We start from the raw sequence: 21866 nt of genomic DNA on the forward strand, positions 1-21866 counted from the left end.
ACACCAAATGATACAGGAAAGCATCGCTGGCTATCATCACTGTCAGGGGAAGAAAAACCCCACATCACTGCTGTACAGTACTATCATAAACTCCTTCTGGTTTCTTTCATTAAACCAGGTGAAATGTCGGGATTCTCACTCCGGTACTTTGTTTCGATGACGAGAGACGGCAGCTTTCAGCGTTTGCATGTGGGGCTGTTTGGGTCAGCTGCTTCGAGTGTTTTTTTTTTTTTTTATGCCGTTTGAATCCAGGAGAAAGATGTGAAATGATGTGCCGTGTGAGGCCCAGAAAGCCATTTCCTTTTACTTTCAGAAACCGAGTGAGTCTCTACTGTATGCATGTGCCGTGTGTCTGTTTTTGAGTCTTTTCAGTGGGTGTTTTTAAAACGACTTTTACTGGCGCAGATGCACAGTGTTGTAGAAAATGAAACAGAATTACCAACGGGTGACATTTTAGATTAGACTGTCTTTTGTCTGTTGTCACCTGTGAAATTCAGAATCAAATGAGAGTTATTTTCCATTACTAAACTTCCTTTATGAGTCTACCTGTTGGCCAAGTAAAGTCAATTTAAAAACAACTCAAGTTCAGGAAAATGAACCAGTGAAAAACCAATGCTTTTGCAAAATGACTACAATGGCTTTGAAACAATAATAATGAAAAGATAGCTTTGAATATATAGATGAGCTCGAAGAAGCGCGTCACACGCCTGAAATGAACGTCAACTTGAAATTTGAATGAAAATCTGTTTCGATTAAATTTTACAGGAAAAAAAAAACTTACCTCAAGAGTCTAATACAAATTTGTGTCGCATAACATTTGGAAACTAATCCTGTGGACTTTTTGGAGAAATTTAAGTGTGTGACTTTGCGTCAAAATGAATTATTATTTTTTTTTGGCTTAGAAGCTTTACTGCAGAGCTAAAGTATGTAATGTATGTAAAGAGAGACTGAATGAATAAAAGATGCAACTGATGATCAACAATTTGTCTTTCCTCTTGCATTTAATTCTGTTTGTACTGAAACTTCTACAGTTCATATAATTATTATCTTGGCAAGTTTAGGTTGAAAGTTATCTTATACTTTCAACATGTTTTTTTCCTCAGTGGTGGGAATATTAAACGTTTCAGAGTCGCCTTGAGTATCTGTGAAAGGATTTCTAGCAGCTCGTCAAAGATAAATCATCATAATACCGGTGGAAACACAGAAAAAGCTGGTCAGAAATTCTAAAAAATAGTCACATTTTCCACTGATTATGACATTTTTTTTCTTTTAAATGTTTTTTTTCTTTGAAAAATGATATTTCCTATAGATTATCTTTTGAAATATGAAATCTTTTCTTAGAGAAAATGAATGAGTTTTAATGCAAGGTGTGTGAACTGTTAATGACTTTACTGTGTGTGCTCAGATTTGAACTGAGTTATCAGTGGGTCTGTCACAAACCTCTGTCATAGAGGTTTGGATCTATGACATTTCCTGACGTTTCTCTTTTTTACATACACAAAAAGGAAGAGATCGGTTCAGTTTCATTCAGAAATTTACATACACCTTCATTACCAGCACGGAGGACATGCTGGGTTTTTCTTTTTTTTTTCTTTCAAATGGCTGGTTTGAATCATTTTACTTTCTGGGTGCAAAGTTTTGAGTTTCCAGTATCAAAGTTGTGCAGAAATGCACAGATTCCTCCATTGTTTGGTTAAATGTCTCTTCGTCAGATGTATCTCAACCACATGCTTCTAGTTGCCACGGTTTTAGCTCTGTGTTTAAACTGGTAGAGTTTATTTAAACTGGTTTTGTGGAGAGTCAGATTATTCCCCAAACAGCTTAGATGTGTGTTTGGAAATCCAGCTGGCAGAAAACAACCCCGCAGTACAATGCTGCCACCAACGTGCTTTAAAGTATGAGATGTTCTTGTGGAGAAACAGACGTTGTTTTATGTACGTTATAATGCCCCGCAGCATGATGCAACCACCACCATGCTTTGCAGTTTGTACAGCGATATTTTTGCCTCGCCTCTCAATCTTTTGAAATCTTTCTTTAGAGGGCATGTTGCAGGTTTATTTCGAGCCTGACGACGGGTGTGGAGCCGGGACTTAATTTCCTGGTAAGCGCACTGTTATGGCTTTGGTGTGGGCACGGACGCAGGTTTTCCAGCAGCCTCCAGCTCATGCTAGGTTTGAGTCACTGTGGGGTTTTGGGCTGTTTTTGAGCAGTTTAATCATTTTCCTGACATCTGATGTCACCTGTTTCAGATTAAATTATAACATTCCAGATGAGTTCATGTGCTTCTCACTGGAACTGAACATGAAGAGTCTGAAAATAATAAGCGTATTGTTAGACCTGTAATGACATCAGGGTGCGAGCAGACCAGGTTTATTCAAGGTGACATATTTTTTTTATTTTTTTGCACGACTGAAGGAGCTTTTATCTCCACCAAGAGGAAAATCTCTGACTGTACTTTCAGTAAGAGAGATAGATGATTCGAAAAAAAGATGTACTGCTGTCACTATAATAACTAATTTGTTCAACGTCACATCTTGGTGAATTCAGGGAACTATCTGAACACGTCTGCCTCTCTTCACGCCCATCATCATCACGTTTTCTCATTGAAATTCTGGGAGTTGGACATTTTGGTTGCTTTTTTTTTTGTTTGTTTAAATAAAGAACTCGACAAAAAGAAAATGTCTTCTTAGAAAACAACAACCAAATCAGACGTGAAACCCATCTGGGTATCGTGAAGAAGATCTGCTCTTCTTCATGTTGTTGTGCAGACAAGCTTTTAGTCGGTTTAAACGGAAAGTGATGACACTTCATGCATAAAAACTTAGATAGTTGCTTGGTATGAGAGTGCTGAAAGTATAAACACCGCAGCAGCAGTGAGGGGAGGAGGAGACAGGAAGGCAGGAAGACTAAACCAGGTAAGGAAATAATGAGACAGATTATGGTTAGAGTGTGTGAGAAGACGGAGAGTAAGAGACGCCGAGGCAGACTCACCAACAGGAAGTTCGACAAAACAATAGAAGCAGAATACAGGGAGGACTTCGCCGAAGGTAAGGTCTAATCATTTTTATTGTTTATTATCAGGAAATATAAGAAATATAAATGTCATTGTGCGTTTTTAAAAGTAACATGAATGAGCAACACATACAGAGCAAAACATTATTTTATTTTTTTTCGGTACATTAGAGTCACCTGCATATCGTCTAATTTCTTGCCTACAGAATGGGGACTGTGCAATACTTCATGGCTGTGCTGTTATCTGCACAGTTGGTGCTCAACTCTCCCACGGTAAAAAAAACCCAACATTTCCTCATCCTGTTCACCTTTACTCATGACTGAAAGAACCATGTTTCGTACCTAAAAAATAGGTCAAATGTACTGAAACGAGCTGCATGAAGATATTCTTCTCATTTGTATTTAATTATCAGAGGCTGAAGAGGAATGCGGATGGCAGGAAGTGTATTGAATGCCCTGCAGGTAAAATGGCATTTTTATGTGTAGTGATTTAAAAAAAAAAAAAAAAAAAAATGTCATCTTTACAAATTTTTAAACTCACTTTGTGATCATGCATTAATAATGTTTGTGAAATATCCGTCATTCTGTTTGTACTCTCTTGATTTTCTACTCTCTTCATGAAAAAAAAAAGGCGCATACTGCGCCCTGCCATCCCCACTCTATGACCACATCCTTGATTTATATGCACTACGGGTCTGCAGACACCCATGGCTCTCGCCTCCATCCTGTTGTTCTTACTTGTTTCTTCCTCTTCTGTCAGGTGAATTTCTGGACACTTGTACCAAGTGCAAACCTTGTCCTTATGGATCTTACACCGAAAGGCCCAACCAGGAGAATTCATGCCATCCATGCTTCAGAGACTGCCTACCAAGTAAACAAATCTGCATCTGTGAGGTCATCAGCTGAGACTCGGCTCTCATGTCTGGTTTTTGGCTCCTTTAGGCTATCATCTGAAAGAAGCTCAGAACTGCACAAGCACGACCCCCTTGAAATGCGAGTGTGAGCCTGGTTTCAAATGCACAGGGAGGGAACCCAAAGGGAACTGCAACCAGTGTGAAAAAGACAACCCCCCACCAGGTAAAACCTGACAAAACCCTGTTTTAATTTAGATTAGACCATTAGAAGGTACGTATTTTAATTAAAATTAAATCAAATACATAAAAGCACAACACAGAGTCGTGTGCTGAAATGAAACACGACGTCCTTACTCGGCCGGGTTCTGATAGTTATCAGGAGTTTCTGCACAACCTCGGTTTAGAGAAATGGAAAGAAATCCCGACCAGACAGTCAAGCTAGTCTGATCTAACCTTTCTACCACATTAAAACCACTTCAGCCTCACAGGAATGATTCAGATAAGGAGGTTTTATTAGCAGTCAGTATCCTACCTGTAGCAACCAGCTCTGTGAAGAAAACTGAAGGGAGCTCCTTCTGGAGAGTCAAAGCAGTGACGAATGAGGGAAAACGGCTTCTTCCACCACATATTTTAAATTAATAGTTGGATTAGTTGCAGTGTAGGATCTGAGAAGACACATTGTTTGGGGGAAAATAAAAGAAGCTGTAGGACTGCACTGTGAAATGTTAAAACTTTAAAGTATTCTTATTTTTAAGTCATGAAAACATTTCCTGTTAAGTGAAAAACTTTGTTTCCCAGGATGTGAGATCTTTATAAAGATTCAAACCCACATTCAGGCCTCTAGAGCTGCGCGTTATTTATTTATGGATCTTATCAATATTATATACAGATTAGTTTATTATGGAGACAGACTAAATTACCATCTAGGTTTATATTTATTGATTAGCATAGTTTTCAGCTTCAGTTATGATATTCAGACATTTCTGCCCTGCTTCTCTGTCATGTTTTAATTAAATGTATCATAATCTAGTGCGTTCTTTATTGTTTTTATTTTTTTTAAAGATAATCAAATTTATCTTTAAAAAATAGTTTAAATTTACTCGAGCTAGCTTGATTAGTGAGAACTAATCTCTGTTTCTACAAACTAGATGATACTAAGTGAAGGTAAAAAAAGAAACTCAGCAGCTGGATGAAAAGATTTATCCCCTTTAGATCAATATCAAACAACTATACATGCATAAAACATGGATATAATAAAATAATAATAAAGTCTTCATGGTTTGATGATGTTGTAAGGCTTAAACTAATTTAAATACTTAACATTAAGTCAGATGTTGCGTCATTATAGTATTTTTGAATCGCTTCAAATTTTCTAAGAACAAAAAGCGAACGTGATGAAACTGCCAGATTTGCCTCTTACTTAATTTGACCTTCATGGGGAATTTTTAAGACTGATTTGAACTTTACACAATATTTTTATGCTGAATGGTGAAGACTGGGTTGGTTTCCTCACCTCAGACAATAGGAGCTTGTGTGGGCAGCTGCTGCTGACGCATCCACCTGTCACAAACCTTATTGTTGTGTTCACTGCCCCCAAGTGGCTGAGATATTGTTATTAAAGATTTAAAAAAAACGTGTGTAGGTTTGAGTCTGAGGGACTTATTTTTTACATGTTGTTATTGACAGACACAATGAGAGAAAATAAGAGAATAATATGATTAAATGTGACAAAACAGCAGGGAAAGTGGAGTCTCTCGCTGTGCCTCTTATAAAAGGGACATTTTATTTTATTTCAAGAAAGAGTGAAAACAAAAAGCGATACTTTGAATGCTTTTATTCTGGTGAAAGCTGAAACAAAGGTGCAATGTTTCTGTTTCTCATCTGCAGCTGTGACTGTGGGCAAACCCAGACAGCCTACCTCACCTCTGGATAAACCATGCAGCTCCTCCAGGTGAGTCATGGTTTTTACTGGATTACTGCTAAAATACTGAGTAATAGAGAATCGGGAATGGTTTTGGAAATCCAGCTGGATGGTGAAATATTCACGTTTTCCTTTTCATCGCTCTCAGGTGCGGTCCTCCTGCTACGGCCCCCACTAATCCCAGACCAGGTGAGTCTGAGGGAAAACTTTAACAGCTGCTCATTATGCCAACAAGTTTTGTAGTTTGGACCAAAAATACAAATAGATATTCAGTTATAAGTCGTTTTGAATATTCTGCTGCAAGTTTAGTCTGATTGGAGAACATTTGTGATTTTTTTTTAATATAAAGATTTACAGCTGATTCTCAGCTGGATTTGGAAAAATTTAGCATTTCAATGCAGCTTTCAATGTATTTTTTATTTTTGTTCTCCTGGAAGTTCAGCTTTTGCCTCAGTCTTGTGGGTTTTGCAGCTTCTGTCAGATTTTTTCTTGTGGTTGCATCTGTCTTCCCATCTACTCTGAGCAGCTTCTCCGTCTTGTTGAAAGAATGCAGGCCCACAGCATAATGCTGCCACCACTCTTTTACACAGTCAGAAAGTTTTTTTTTTTTTTTTTTTTAAGAATAAGCATGAGTGAAAACTGTCCACTGCAGCTTAATTATCTAAAAAATTATAATTGTCAAGAGGAAAACCTTACATTTACACCCAAAGTGACAGTAATGCTTTTCATATATTTTGTTTATTGTTGATCATTTTTGGTTGCAACTCATCCCTTGGATAAAAATAAAACAACAAAAAAACATATTAAATACCAACGTATCTGTCTGAAGGGAACAAAGTTTTGTTCTTGGTTAGGTTACGACACACCAACTTTATCTCTACAGGTGGCGCTAAAGTGCTTGACAAATACCATCAGCTTGTGTTTGCACTGCTCCACCACTCTGGTCTGTGTGTGTTACCCCACATTGGTTATTTCTGAGCTTTCTTTTAGGTTTCATTATGCAGATCAGAGGGCTGTCGTTTAAACTGTGTCATCGGGTCAGCTTTCCTCTTGTTGGCTGATCAGATGAACACAGAGCCGACTGAATATTGCAACAACCTTTTTTATTAGCTGTAGACTGTCCTCATAATCCTGATGCAAGGCTTTGAATCAATGCACAAAACGTTTTTATGTCTCTATTTTTTTAGGAAAAATATTATCTACCTTCTTGTAGTCAGAGATTTTCCAGTCGAAGGCTTTTAATAGATCCGAAGCACGTTTTAAGACCAGAGGGAATAAATCTTTTAGGCTCCCAGAATGAGAAATACTTTGAACCGTCTTGATTCTGTTGGTTCTTTTAATTAGACTCATTCATTCAGACTGGCTCTGTTTCATGCTGTATGATCTTCAATGTATTCTGTTTTTATTGTTTTATGTTTCTATCATTTGTTTTTAATGTTTGTTTCTATTGTTTGTGGTTCTATGAGATGTGAAAAGTGCTTCATGAATAAAACCGACTTTCTTACCTACACAAAATAATAGTCAACGCAAAAAATCCTGATAATGGGAAAGAGGTCAAATAACGTAAAGAAGTCAAATAGCAGGTAATGCAGAAAATTAAAGATAAAATATGAAAATTGCAGCATTTTTAAATCAGATTTAAATGTCTGGCTACTATCCAGGGTTTTATTTTCTGTTTTGTCAGAGAGCGGTGAAGTCAAGAACTAAAAATAAAAAACAGAAAGCTTATTATTCAGTAATATAAATAGTTATACTTATTCTGTGTTCCACTTATTTACATCTATGTCTTTCTGAAGGTTTCATGTTTTATAGCCTTTTGAAATTTTTTTTGTGTTGCTTTTAGTTTTCACCATTTTTAATCCTCTGTCACAGGATACACAAGCGCTGAGCTGGCGGCCATTCTGGGCCCGGTGGTCTTCATAGGATGCATGGCCCTTATGATCATGTTCTGCATCTATCAGCCCCGGGATGAAACATGTTTCCGACAAAGTAAGATGTTCATTTACATTCAGGGCAGTTTCTGTGGCCTCGGCTGAACTTTGTAATTGAATCAACTCAGAAGAATAATAAACACGTTTAAACTGAACGCTGCGAATATGAGTATGACTGAGGTCGTGAGGTTTCTGCTACATGAATGATGAACATGTAGAGTCATCACTGAAGTTTTGAAACTAATTTTATGTTACTCATCATTCTGTTTTTCAGTTATTGCGAAGCTGTGTAATGAGGTATGTAAGCCGAGGTTTCTGCTACCTTTATGTACAGTCATGGTAAAAACCCCGTCCTTCATTTCTTCTGTTTTAAAGCATCATATGGTCGAGATGATCTGATCCTAACAAGGTTCTACAATTATAACCTGAGCTGCACAAGACACCAGAAAAGATCCAACACTGACACGACTTTTAAACGTAAATTAACATGAAACAACTAAAAAATAAGTACATCCCTATGGCTTAGTACCTTGTAGAGCCGTCTGTAGCAGCAGCAGCATGACTCAGCACTGTGTTGAGCTGATGGCCCCACAGTTTACTATCAAATGGTTTTGTGGTCAAATCTTATGACTGCGAGTTGCCCAGCTGCTGTGGCTTTAAGGTGGAGGGGCCATTTCAGCTGAAATGCTGTCTGTTTTCATCCAACATGGCATTTTTAGTCTCCAGATGTTCTGAACTACTGCTAACAATTCTTCCAAACAAGTCACTTGTCCTGTTTTTTTGTCATTATGTCAAAACGTTCACATGAAGTCGAACATTTGACGTGCTAAAAGAGGCTGAGTTTGAGGTTTTTCAGGGTCATTGAACTTTGCACACTAGCGTGGTTTTACAAAAATAAAAAAGGAAGTAAACATTTCACTTGCATTAGAGTATTCTCTCACTGTCTTCAGTCGATGAGGATGTGTCTTTTGTGCCTTTTTCATTTTAAATTATTTGGAAATGGCCGTGTACCCACTCCAAAATTAATGGACAGCAAAAGCTGATTCTCCAGGGTCTTAGTGCTTTTAACTTTTCTTTTGTTTACTTCCTACTCTGGTGTAATCATGTCTTTTTTATACATAATTATGTGTTATATACTTAATGTTAAATAATTTTAGAACCTGGATCAATATCATTTTCTGATGCATAAAACCCCAGAACGGTGAAGGAGGGGAATTTTACTTTTTTTTTTTTAGCAAAACCAAGCAGATTTTTGCATGATATTTCTTGCTGTTCTATACAAATTGATGACACGTTTTTTTTTAGGAAGGGCAAAGTGGCAGTCGCAAGGCGAAGGAGTCGACTCATCAGTTCCCCAGAGACTCTGCGAAGCAGCAGACGTCCCCTCTTTCAGATGCCAGCCTTGGTACTGCTGAGTGATATGAGCCCTTTCAGATGAAGTTCTCGACTCGCATGAAGTCATAAAGAAATTATGAAATGTTTGAGAACCAGCTCAAACAAATGATTACACAGATCTCTTATGTGTTTTCTCTTCTTCTTAGGTCCAGTCCAGGTCCACAATCCAGGAACGGTCATCTTCAGCTTGCTCAGCCACTTCACCGGTCCGGTGGGACCGACGGAGCTGAACGGAAAGAGAGCGGAGAGGGCGAGCCACGAAGAAGAAGATGAGAGAGACTGTCCTGTGTTTCATCCCACGCCTTCTCCGGGTATCCACCTCTCCAAAGAGGAGGGCGGCGGCGAGACGGAGGACGTTTTCTTCCCCTCCCAGGAGCAGGGGAAGGACTTCCACGTGTCGAAGGAGGAGGCGCTGTGACGCGTCAGAATGATCCAAGATTTGTTCTGGAGGACATGCTGGACTCTTTTAAAGAGAGGAAATGTAAACCTGGAAAACACGAATACAGGTGGGAGGAGGAAACGATCCATCTTCTTCTGGCAAACTGTAGAAGGATCACAGTTGTAATTTATTTATTGTTTCCTGCTGGTTAAGGAAACCAACATCACGCCTAACTTTGATGAAAGCGGGAATTGTTATATTTTTGTAATTTATAATTTAAAAACTCTTGTAAATATTATACATACTCTATTGGACGTAATACTGGATTTGACTTGAGACACTCTGAGTGGAGTATTTGTTTTATTTTGCATAAAGAAAAATAAAGAAATACTGAGGTTTTCAAAAAAAAAACAATTTAGTTCTTAATATACATGATTTGATATTAAACAGCAGCTCTAAGTCTATGTATATACATTTATACAGTATATATATTTATATATACTTAGGAACAGGTTTGGACACACCTACTGCACAAATGTCTGAGTGAGAATCTCATCACTGGTCTTATTATGTAGTATAGTGTACCATAGTACATACCTATTTAGCAAAATACCAAACAGCCCATTCAGGACTATCATAGTGTCCCACTCTGTGTGTTTAGGTGGAATAAATTTTCCAGTTTCTGTAGGGTAAGTTTTCTGTGTATTGAGAAATCCTGTAGTTTTTGAACAGCATTAGTAGCTGAACCGTCCGCTGTAGTCCTCTTCATTATAACGACTGGAGCGATGATTGTCTCCGTTCGGCTCCAATATCCAGGAGAAGTTGTTCCTTTCTTGTGGCAGTGAAGGTTTTGACAAGTACCTTTGATTTATCCAGGTGCAGGATTTAATCCTTTATACATAAGTCGATGCAGTGGTCACATTTTCCACACACCTCCTGGACCGGCTTGGACACATCGTCTTCCACTGCGCATAGAGTGGCTGTCACAGTCTTTTCAGGCAAAAAATAACCTGAGAAGCAAAACAGAAAATATTTTAAATTTGATCAACAATATGTGGCAAAAACAAAACAAAACAAAAAACTTTACATTTTTGCATCCAAACAATCAGTGTGTTGGTAACTTTTGATTATTTTGTGAGCAACATTTATGTGCAGCTTTAATTTGCATGGTCAGTTTTAAACAATCAGCCAGTTTTCTAGGGATGCACCAATTTACTGGCCGGCCGGTTTCCTTCATTTTGGGAGATCAGTGAACAGCCGATACTTGCATGTAAAGCTGATCTTATCTACTTCAGCAAAGTTCTAAAAATCGACCACTGTCCTGTTCTGCTCCGCAGCGACAGAGACATACCGGCACATCAGGCCATGTCCACATGTTTGCAATTAGCAATAGTCACCGCACTGTTATCAACTCAGCGACTTTATTTCTATATTTAGTGACATTTCAGACAAAAAAAAAAATAAAAATGGCCGAAATCAGAATTGGCAAGTCAAGCTTTTTAAAATTGACCAGAAAACTGCAATCGGTGCAATTTTTGTGTTTCTGGCTTTCCAAAGCCTGTCTATTGTTTGTGCACAATCATAACAAACTGTTATTGCTCCTTTAGCCTGGTGTGTTCAGAGTGAGACGAGCAGACAGGCTGCAGAGGATGCATGTGTATCTGGGTCATGTGACCCAGCTGCCCTCATCTATAAACCAAGCTTTAGGTGAAGCACACGGAGTTTAAACACTAATGAAATCTTAAAAATGCGTTTTCTGAAAAAGAGAACATCCTTTTCAGTAAGTTCTCAAAATATGAAACTGAATCACAATAAAATATGAGAATGTCAACAATGTTTTGGTGACATTAGCAAGTCACCAAAACAAAGTAAATATTTTGATGCTAGGTTGTTCAAACATGAGGAAACAAAGGGGATTTTTCATGGAACAAAAAGGCTCATCACATCTTTGAAGTATGTGTGTGACCTTATTGCCCCCATTTTTGAATAATATGTTTGATCAAAGGTCTGCTATTCTCAGCTTTCAGGATGCGACACTTTACTTTCATTTGATTGTCAGAGATTTTCCACACTGATAAATTTCCTCTAGGAAAGAGATTTCAAAGGATTTTGAATGCCAGAGTGTTCAGATAAAACATAAAGTGGAAAATATTTTGAGCATACTAAATTGCATTGTGCCTTTAGGTTGTTTCTGTAATAGTTATTCTCATCTTACCATGATTGGATCTGATCCAGTGCAGAATTGGCTTGATTTTTGTCATAACAACCAGAGCAATTCCAGCACACAGAAGAGCGATTATCACCAGGAACCACTGAGTATCTGCAAAAACATAAAAAAATATATATATTTTCAAAGAATTTACATCTACAGCAAGTAAAGGAGAAGTTGGATAATTCCTATTTCATATTACTGTCAGCTCACCGTACCTCTGATTTTGTTATTTGGTGGTACAGTTATCTTGGTTGTGGAGGTGGATCCAGCTACTAGAAGAGAAAGGAAGAGAAGGAAAAAACAACTGATCAGTTCAGTGCAGATGTTTAGAGGAAATACGAGAGTTTCGTATTTCAGAAGTCTCACACAAACTCTGTGTGAGACTTCCCTCAATAGTTACTACAGGGTAAGCAAACAATTGTTTTGAAGCACAAGCATGCAGTGAAAGTATATGCAAAAAAAGAGAAACTTGTTTTTGAATTATTTTATTCAACAGGCCAAAGTTTCACACAGTTTTAAAGCTATTGTACATCACCATTTGACAAACCAGAGTTAAGAGAAAACTAAACTAAATCTACATTTGTATCTAAATAAAACAATTGTAGGCCAACAAACATTAAATCTTTTAGATCTTCAACACAAACTCCTATAAAGGTTAAGTGTTGTCCCTGAATCTCGAAGAGCTTTTATGCTCTAATTGTTGTCTGAAATGCTGCTGTTACACGCCAAAGTTTCTCATATAAATTATACAACTTTGCTCATTTTCAAGTTCAAAGAGTCTCGAAAGAATCCACGGTTTCTCGTAGATTCAAATACTGTGTTCAAACCAATAATTTGTATTCAAAAATGATCACGTTTGAATTTTTCATGGTGAAAACCGTCCCAGTCACCATCAATCACATAATGCATTTTCCCTCTGATAGGCTGATCTGTTCATGGTGATTTTTCCTCTCCCCAGAACCTCATTGCTGCCAGTAACTTCAGTTTCCCTATGTGACCCAACAAGTCTAAGCCAGATGAAGACTAGAGCAGATTGGTTGTTTTTGTCATGATCTGTGGGTTTTGGTGAGGTGAGGGAAGACACAGGCAGGCCAGGATGAAGTGAAGATGATGATTTAATGACAATAATCCACAGGACAGAACAACGGGGAGCACAACAAACACGCGGCACGGGGAAACTGGCTGGTACAGGAGGATCCGACAAGAGACAAAGACAACAGGTGGGACTAAATACACTGGGAGGGTAATCAAAGAAACGAGACACAGCTGGGATCAATCAACAGTGAAGACAGAGACCCACAGGGGAACAGGCTAATAAACACAGAAAATCCTCAAAATAAATACACAGATCACAAAAGTTTTTCTATTTTCATCAAATTGGATGAAAAGCTCTTGAAAGGTTTTTTATTTTTGTATTCATCCATGAATTCACATGGTACCTTTCTCTAAGCATGTCACCCAGTTATGAATTCAAAGTGAGGACCTAGATAACAAAATATGAGTTGGTAAATGTTGAAATAGGCTGAAGCTGAAATACTGAGTCCATATTGAAGCCTCACATTTAAATTAGACAAAAAGTGATCGGTGACTGACGTGTTGAATCAAAGTTAGATTTTCCACCATAACTGATAACTGTACATGCACATTTTAGTTTCTTTTATATTGAATAAAGTTAAGGAATCAATATTGATTCATGTACTTTTAAAGTATTAATCTTTTCTAAAGGAATTTACTATGTGGAGCCCACTGGAAGAGTTTCGTTTTTCACCAATGAGTTTCTGCTGACTACATCACAACATACCATAAAACGTTTATTCATTTACTACTGCTGTTAAACACAGACGATAGGTCGTTCAAAGCTATCTGGCATTACCATGTTTCCAAAAATGTGTGTACACAAATTTAAAAAATAACACGGCATTAATACTGTATTTTACTTAGGAAAACTCATAGATCTGAATCATGTTTGGCTCCTTTTTGACTGACGGAACAACAATGTCCACGAGGTTAAGCCTTGTGTTTGTATTAATCAGGAACACAGTTTGTGTTGGGATATCTTAAACTTTGACTCTAGTTCACGTCACTTCGATTCCTTGCGATGCCTCGATCTTCCTCTAGTACGTAACGAAGCCACTTCTCGACGTTTCGGTTAGCTTTGACTCAGACTGCCGAGCAGCAGCTGAAAAACACAAAAGTTAGAGTGAGGAAGGTTCCAGTTGGGGCCGGTTAGAAAGACAGTAAAAACATTTGAAAAGTTTTGAAACACATTTAAATAATAAATAATGCACTGGTCTGAGAACAAACACAGAAACCGAACGGTTCCACTTGTTAAATGAAAAAGGACATGGCAACGAATACTCATGAATATTTATCTTAATGTTAGTTGATATAATCACACATTTACAACATAAGCATAAAACAACGCACTTATTTTTCAATAAACATAGTAAAGAAAAAAATAATATTGAAAAACTTACTGCAAAAGTGCTCAGAGTAGAGTTAAATTCAGACGGACAGTCGGAGTAGTGACGGGTTAGTCGCGAACGTTTCGGCTCTTTCTTTCAAAGTGAACGACGGGAGCTGACTCCGCACTTTTTTTCCCTCCTTTCGTTGCTCAGCTCTCACTCTCAGTGGCTCTGCTCTGTTCACGGCAGAACTTCGTTTTGATTGGCATAGCAGCCTTGTGGTCAATCACTATTTGCTAAGGTATGTTATATAGGAGCAGATGATAATAAATTAGGAGCCATTTGGGAGCCGAGAGAGCCGGTGTTCTTCTTTGGGAGCCAAGAGCCGAAATTCCCATTACTAGTCAGAAGCAGGTTGCAAACAAGCCAGCAGTAAGGGTTATGTTTTTGGGACAAACACTCAGTAATAACATTTACAGGGAAGTAAGAAAATGTACAGAAATGTTGTAGTGTTTAATTTAAAACACGATAATAAAATGCTTTTACCCAGAGGGGAGAGCAACAGGTGTCACAAACAGCATTGATTAGACATTGCAATTTCAATCATTAGTATTCATCCACAAAACAACATTGATTCATTGACATGTTTTCAACATCAGTTAGTTTGGTTAATTGGGTGATTATTTGTTCGTCGACCTTAACCAAAAATCAGTTTTTTTTTACCATAATTCAACAATAATTGCTATCTAGGATCATTTATCCTTTTAATATTCCTCTCAGATTCCTGTAAAAACCAAGCCAATGTCTGGCTGCAAGCCCTTTACCTTTGACTTTTTGATAAATTTTAGATTTTAATCAGTTTAGTTTCTATTTTGATTGTTCAGTTCCCCAGTTATAAAGCTTTCCTTCAGTAGTAGTTGTGTAAGAGTAGATATAGTGTTCGTATTTGTTTGGGTGTTTCTTTATGCTGCTCAAATGATTTTGGTTTGACACATATTGAATGATTTTGTTTTTATTTAAGACTCTTTTCATCTTAACTGAAGTTTAATAATTTTAGTGCTAACAACACATAATTAGCCAAATACCTCTAAATTCTTCATGAATATAGCTCATCTGACATGAATCAATTCATCATTCATTCTGATTTTTGATACTTAATTATACTTATCTATGAGTCGAAATGCAACTTGATGGGTTCTGCCCCGAAATGTTGATTTCCATATAAATCTCTGGAAAAAATCTGACTCTGCTGCACTGAACCCCACTGAAAACCTCCTGGTTATTCCAACAGATATTGATTTCTGGACTCTTCCTGAGTTAAAACATCAGTACTGTTGTTTCTAAACGAATATCAACTTGTTTTCTTTCCATTATTTGAGGTCTGAAAGCACTTCATCTTTTTCGTTATTTTTACCATTTCTCATTTTCTGCTAATAAGTACTAATTTTTTTCTGGGAATTTCGGAGACATGTTGTTAGCAGTTCATAGAATAAAAGAACAATGTTCATTTTACTCAAACATTCACCTATAAAAAGTAAAATCAGAGAAGCTGATCATTTTGCAGTCGTCTCTTACTTTTTTCCAGAGCTGTAGATATTAAAAGAAAACAGCAACCACACAATAAGCGAGTATTCTGGCTTAATAAATCCTTTTTTCAATCAATGGATATTAAATATTTAAGCTTAGGTGCTGCAAGGGTTAGAGAGATTAGGTGAGATTGCACAGACACCACATTTCCTGCCATGCCAGACTTATTTTCGTGCCACAGATGTGGAAACAGAAACTGCTAGTAGTAAGACATAGGAAACTTATCAACACATTGGGGTTAGAGTAGTTTCCTATATGATAAGAAGAAATTATTTGATAAACTTGCAGCTTTGTGTGCAAAAGTACAGAAAGCTGCCTAAAGTCTGTAGAGTAAAGTTTTAGTGTCTAACTCAGTTGAATGTGCAGGGAAGTTTTATTTTACCTGTAGTGGACGGCGGAGTCGTGGGCTGGGTGGTTGTTGGGACAGGCTCGCAAAACGTGCAGGACTTGTCTTTGCATCTGTAGCCGGCTCTGCACTTGCAAACAGTGTTTTTGGTTGTTGTGCAGTTGGACGCAACCTCAAAATTAGCTGCCAAAGACAAAAGAAAGAGTCATGTTTGAATATATGTCACTTAAAAGAGACTATTTAGATTTAGTGACTTAACGGGAATGTACTGCAAGGGAGTGACTTTGTACTTTATGTATAGGATGGTCCAAAATGACTCACAAATTTTAGTTTCACGTTATCAGACAGTTTTATTGTCACATCTTTAGAAGAATTCATGGCTGGTATTTCTTAGTGAAAGCAACGTTTCAATTTGATGAAACATTTTCTTTCTTACAAAGAAGCCACAGCTTGTGTGATCAAAATGAGCAAACAGAAAGCTGCTTAAATTACTGCCACAGAGCTAGAGTCATAACAAGATATGAATGTTTATGTGACATTTTCAGTTACAATTTATGAAAAACAAAGAGGAGTAAGGAGATCTTGATGATACCCTCATTCATAAATCAATCCCTTTATTGCACAAATGTTTAATATTAAAGAGCAAAACTTCCACCTGGAAGGTTTTCTGATTTCACTTTAAACATTTAACAGTGAAATCACTTTCAAAGCCTGGTTTAAGAAATATTTGTGATTTAAACTTATTAGGTGCTTGTCAAAGAACAAAACATTTCAGTATATTGCTTGATCTTCTGAAATATTGGCTCCATAATTGATACATTTAACTTTTCAAGTCAGACATCTATAACAATCTCATGTAAGGGGTAAATGTGTATGAGGAGGAAGAGTACAGCTGTCCTGCAATGCAGCTTCATCTTAGCAGGTTGTAGCAGCAGGTGTATGAAGGTTTACTAGTGTAACTGGGTGATCATGGTGTTAGCGTAGCGTGGCTTTGAGTGTTATGTGTATGAAAATAGAAGCATTGTAAACGTTAAGTCCACTTTAAAAACATGAACAGTTGTGTTTTAAAATGCTTTCCACATTATTTATCTTACTGCTTTTACACAAAGTGCTAACTTTGATTAAAATGTAAAGGTCTCAGATAAATGAGTTGAGGTTTTTTTTTTGTCATTAAAGGGTTAAAAGGTTTTATAAAACCGTCAAGAAGCTGATCTTTGGACTTTTTTTTCTTCTTCTTCTTTTGCTCTGCAAACCGTTAATGCCGTTAAAGATCCAAAGCACAACAGAAACAGTCGTGCTGCAAGGTCAGCAAGTTAAATCATTCTGTGGGTTGAATCATTTCCACCTAAATTAGTTTCCATTCACATTAATTGACATGGAGCCCCTGTGTGTGTGTAGTTTTTTGACATTTTCACCACCCACCTTCCACTTGCTAGATTCTAAAACAGATAAATGAGCTTTTAAAAAGTTGTCACGAAAAATATATTTCACATAGATTCTCCTGAAGGAAGAAAAAAAAAATTACTTGCAATATCAGAAAATGAAAGCCTCCAAATGTAAACAAAACTATTTCAGACTGAGAACAGAGAATATGTTTTCACTTTGGTGCCGACTCTCTTTTGTGTTTTCCACTGTGACATTTAGAAATAAGGCAGACAGGTTATTTTTGTTCACCTGTAGCAGCGGAGAGACATTTGCATCGGTATATTTTTCCACTTGCTACTTTGGTGTAATTTATGTGTTTTTTTGTTTTTTTTTTACTTTTCACTTACATAAAAACGGTTTGCTTCTAGGAGGGCTGCAAACATGACTCTCTCTCCTAGCCTTCATTACAGATGGTTTCACAGACCCCCCGTGTCTCTCCTCCGTTTCATCTCTATCTGACTGTCTGCCCCCCTTGATGCATAAACAGGGAAATCCCCTCAGATATAACAGTTTATTTCTGCTGGTAAGCTTCTCTGAAATCATGATCCACCGCCAGAACTGAGTAACATTCAACTCTCTGACTTTCTACAGGTCTTTTACGATGAAACTGGTCAAATGTTGCGGTAAGAGCAGCAGATTACTCACTCTCACACATCACGCATTGATCGCAGAGTCAGAGTTCACACAGAGAAACCTGAACCACAAGGTTGTACAAAGAAGAACAGACAGTGGAGTGTGTAAAGCTGTGAGTATCTTTACAGTAATGCTTGATCATGCATATGTTCAAAACAAAACCAGTCTATATCTACTCTGATCGTCTGGAGATAGTGCTGTAGTCAAAGCGGATCCTGCTGATGTCAGAGCTTACTAACCAGTTTTACGTTTTTACTGGTGACACATCATTTATCAAAAAAAAAGTAATTTCATGATACATGGACATCAATAGCTCAGATTAAAATACTGCAAGTCTTCCCATCCAGACAGGACGTTTACTGTAATGCTTCTTACCTTTTTTGCAAACATCACAGACGTTGCAGTTCCTTTCCAGGTTGAAGTTGTCACTGTACCGATTTTCATCGCAGGGCTCACATGTAATTTCACAAGTTTTGTCTGAGCGACTAATGTAACGATGACCTGGAGCAAGTACAGAGCAGTCTGTGGTTAATGACATTGACAATAGACACTTTAAAATCCATAAATATAAAAGCAATGTCACACTACCTGGCGGGCACTTTTTACAACATAACGTGGGTTCGAGTATCGGCCACTCATATTCCCCGTCTTTGCACTGGATGACTAGCCCAGAGGAGAAGACAGGAAGACTCCACAGCAAGGAGAACGCAAGATAATAGAGATGCACCATCTGGATAGTAGCAAATAAAGAATAAGAGGTGGAGAAGGCAGAGTGTTGGTTGTGTCAGATATGAGCAGATGCTCACAAGCTACTACAGAAAGGTTGTGAGAAAAATAAGATGACTTTTATTGGTTGGTCTCCTCTATTTAGAAACAATTACGATTTAAAAGCTGATTTTGTAAAACCTCTGAATGGTTTCTTTCTTGTTTATCAATCCAGTTAAAAAGTTAGTACATCATGAAGAAGATGAAGATATGTTGCCTGTACTCACCATGCCAGAGAAGCTGAAGAAGATGTTACCTGGGACCCTCTGACTGCAAGACTGAGAAAGTAACTAAAGTGTGTCAGGGGACTCTTCTCTTAAAATGTCACAAGTGACTCATCATGAAATCTGTCTATTCAGTCTGTTTTCTTTTGCTCTCATCCTCTAACTGCCACTCCTCCTTGGACCCTCAACATCTGTGCACAACAACATGCCCCCCCTCTCCCCACCCGAGAACAGCCTCCACGTTTTTCCATCTTCAGTCTCGTTTCGTCCAAATGTGAACTTTTGGCTGAGAACAGTCTGACACTTTCCCCTTTTTTGTTGCTTTGCTTTTTTCTTTTTGTGCTTCCTTGTCATGGCGCTTGGTGATGAGTGTAAGTGATTGTGTACTACTCATCTAACCATTTGATTATACTTACAAAGAAGTGAAAGAAAGATAAACATTCAGAGAAGTGACTGGTGATTAGTTCTGCAACTTCATGAACACTTCAGTTGATACTAAGTTAAGGTATCTTAGTCACTTTTAATTCATAGAGTGAGTAAAGTTAGTATTGAACATGTTAGTGTTTTCTTAATAATTAAAAAGTGCATCATCAAGGTTCTGGTAATCCCAAATAAGTAATACCAAACAAGTAAAGAATACACCCAAAAAAAGCATAAAAAGCCAAGATGACATCTATCATTGCATAGAAAACTATCTTGTGGCCTGTTCTTAAAATTAGCATAAACTGGTTTAGTTTTAATTATTTACCGACAAAAAAAGGTTTCTGATCATCGACGTATTGCAGAAGAAGTATTGCGTAATGGTTAAAAGAGCTTGACGATCTCTTAAAAGCTTCATAACCTCATTGTTGCAAAACTACTATCAGCAACAAGGCACTTTGAACTGTCTTGTTGCTGAAAATGTGTTATATAAATAAAATTACCTTATCTTACCAGTTAGCAGAGGCGCCGCTAGAAATCTTGGGCCCCCTGACAAAAAATTTGATTGGGCCCCCCTGTGCAGCTGCTGTTACAATTTTTTTAGTCTATTTGACCCATAAAAAGCATCACAATTTTAAAGGCTTGCATCTGCCTTGCTTTCTTTGGTTCAATATTGATAATTAGCATAATATTTACTGCTCATGAATTTAACATCCAACAGTCCACATCCAGTATGCAAGTAGGTTGCTTAAATGTTTTCAATTAGTTTTAGATACTGAAATGTCTCTCCCCAAGAGCAACAGTCAAAAACAATGTGCAAAATATACATGAAGCAATCCAGACTTCTCAAAAATGCTATGTAGTTGCATTTTATTCAAGTTACAGTACATAACTTTAATAAAAAATGTTTTCTCCATATTTGTTAAAGTTGTCACCATGTCGTAGCAGTTTGTTATGAGACAGATAATCTGTGAAAACAATCAATCTCCTCCATCTGCTTCCTGAATTATTATTACTGGTTAAAGTAATGCACCGTTCTGACCAAAACAACCAATGAGAACTAGTAGGACGCTCTTAGCGCTGTCAATTAGCCTCATTCACGTGCTGCTAAATGTGCTAATGGTGGAGAAACAACTTATCATTGCAAGAAACCATTTATCTGCCGTCATTGGTAGCTATGCTAACTAAACTGAGCATTCACAGTTTTGTGCTATGCTAGCTGCAGCACAGCACAAATCGAGAGGAAGGATGAGCAGCACCACATGAGATTGTGATTGACAGCACTAAAACTCTCCTGCCACTGACTGGTTGTTTCTAGCACTGGGAGAAAGCAGAGGAAATAGATTTTTCACAGATTACCTCTCATACCATACCGTCACAACATAATGACAGTTTTAAAAAATATGTGAAAAAAATATTTATATAAAAAGTGACAAACTGCAGCTTTAATTTCACTCAGGAGAGGACGGGTCAGGAGGGATGTGGGTTAGAGCTGCTGCTGACTGACTCGTCTGTTGGTAAGTGGTAAAAGGTACAGGGAACAAGTTAAATATATGAATATGTTGGTAATTGTTTTCCTTAATTCATTAAATGCTAGTGAAAAGGAGGCAAACAGTAGTTTGTAGCTAAGCTAATTATGCTAAATGGTTGATAATCTCACACAGTCTACCCACCTCTCTTGGAAAAAAAACTGGGTTATAAATTAACACTCTTGCCTTTTTCTCTCTCTCCCTCTATTTTGTTTTTGAAAACCTGATTTTATAACTTTTCTTAGCAGCATAGTAACTGCCACAGTCGTTCGTGTCTTCCACTTTCTGCAGCTCAACAGCGTCACGGTGAAGCTCCAACAGGAACAAACCATTTAACGCAGATGGGGGGTTCAGGGCAAATATGGACATGAGTTTTCTGGTCTGGGAGTGGGAACATTCAATTTTTACTGCTAAAAACAATCTTCTGAAATTCAATATGATTAATTTTGTAATTGACAGGACCCTGATTTTTTTTATTTGTATTTCTATGAACAAAAAATAATTAAATTGTGGAGGGCCCCCAGTTGGTCAGGGCCCCTAGAATTGTCATCACTTTCCCCCCCTATGCCTCGCCCCTGATCACAACACATTGCTTTGAGATTCACATACAAATATACATACTCTGACCAGAAAAACCTGGGGATGTTTTGCTTTCACGTGAAATTTCAGAATGAACCAAGAATCCAATTTAACCTTTTAGGGTGAACTTAATGTGACTTTCTTCTCTAAACCTCTGAATGCACATGTCCAACTGTTTACATCCTGACATCATGAGACCAAAGATGCATCCACACCAGCCCCATATCTTCTGCCTTAATCAAACTCCTG

General features: G+C 37.6%; 2 protein-coding genes across 3 annotated transcripts; one reads left to right on the plus strand and one right to left on the minus strand.

Annotated features, from left to right (window-relative positions):
- The first annotated feature begins 1539 nt into the window (after nucleotides 1-1539).
- Nucleotides 1540-9891, plus strand: LOC106955762 (uncharacterized). Of its 2 annotated transcripts, none has more exons than XM_015046140.1 (11): nucleotides 1540-3052; nucleotides 3219-3285; nucleotides 3426-3474; nucleotides 3773-3883; nucleotides 3955-4089; nucleotides 5754-5817; nucleotides 5936-5976; nucleotides 7660-7776; nucleotides 7993-8015; nucleotides 9024-9123; nucleotides 9260-9891. In XM_015046140.1, exons 2-11 carry the CDS (start codon nucleotides 3220-3222, stop codon nucleotides 9529-9531), a joined length of 978 nt encoding a protein of 325 aa, XP_014901626.1. In that variant the 5' UTR covers nucleotides 1540-3052; nucleotide 3219; the 3' UTR covers nucleotides 9532-9891. The 2 variants fall into 2 exon arrangements, with proteins under 2 accessions (XP_014901626.1, XP_014901627.1); XM_015046141.1 differs by having other exon boundaries at nucleotides 1540-3047.
- LOC106955763 (tumor necrosis factor receptor superfamily member 6) lies at nucleotides 9836-19196 on the minus strand. The gene is made up of 7 exons (XM_015046142.1): nucleotides 19093-19196; nucleotides 18689-18830; nucleotides 18476-18601; nucleotides 16079-16225; nucleotides 11920-11976; nucleotides 11708-11812; nucleotides 9836-10502 (listed from the first exon to the last, which is right to left on the minus strand). Exons 1-7 carry the CDS (start codon nucleotides 19093-19095, stop codon nucleotides 10378-10380), a joined length of 705 nt encoding a protein of 234 aa, XP_014901628.1. The 5' UTR covers nucleotides 19096-19196; the 3' UTR covers nucleotides 9836-10377.
- Nucleotides 19197-21866: the final 2670 nt, after the last annotated feature.

This window comes from Poecilia latipinna, unplaced genomic scaffold (assembly GCF_001443285.1).
Source record: "Poecilia latipinna isolate Pla-1442-1.1 unplaced genomic scaffold, P_latipinna-1.0 Scaffold765, whole genome shotgun sequence".
In the NCBI taxonomy this organism is placed as follows: domain Eukaryota; kingdom Metazoa; phylum Chordata; class Actinopteri; order Cyprinodontiformes; family Poeciliidae; genus Poecilia; species Poecilia latipinna.

What these genes read in the sequence shown, in the direction of transcription:
- LOC106955762 (XM_015046140.1), top strand. Translation starts at nt 3,220, where the DNA reads ATGGGGACTGTGCAATACTTCATGGCTGTGCTGTTATCTGCACAGTTG. An exon ending in GTGTATTGAATGCCCTGCAG is followed by an intron (nt 3,475 to 3,772) that starts GTAAAATGGCAT and finishes CTCTTCTGTCAG; the next exon opens with GTGAATTTCTGGACACTTGT. An exon ending in AAAAGACAACCCCCCACCAG is followed by an intron (nt 4,090 to 5,753) that starts GTAAAACCTGAC and finishes TCTCATCTGCAG; the next exon opens with CTGTGACTGTGGGCAAACCC.
- LOC106955763 (XM_015046142.1), bottom strand. An exon ending in TTGTAAAAAGTGCCCGCCAG is followed by an intron (nt 18,602 to 18,688) that starts GTAGTGTGACAT and finishes TACTTGCTCCAG; the next exon opens with GTCATCGTTACATTAGTCGC. An exon ending in GACTCCGCCGTCCACTACAG is followed by an intron (nt 11,977 to 16,078) that starts GTAAAATAAAAC and finishes TTTCTCTTCTAG; the next exon opens with TAGCTGGATCCACCTCCACA.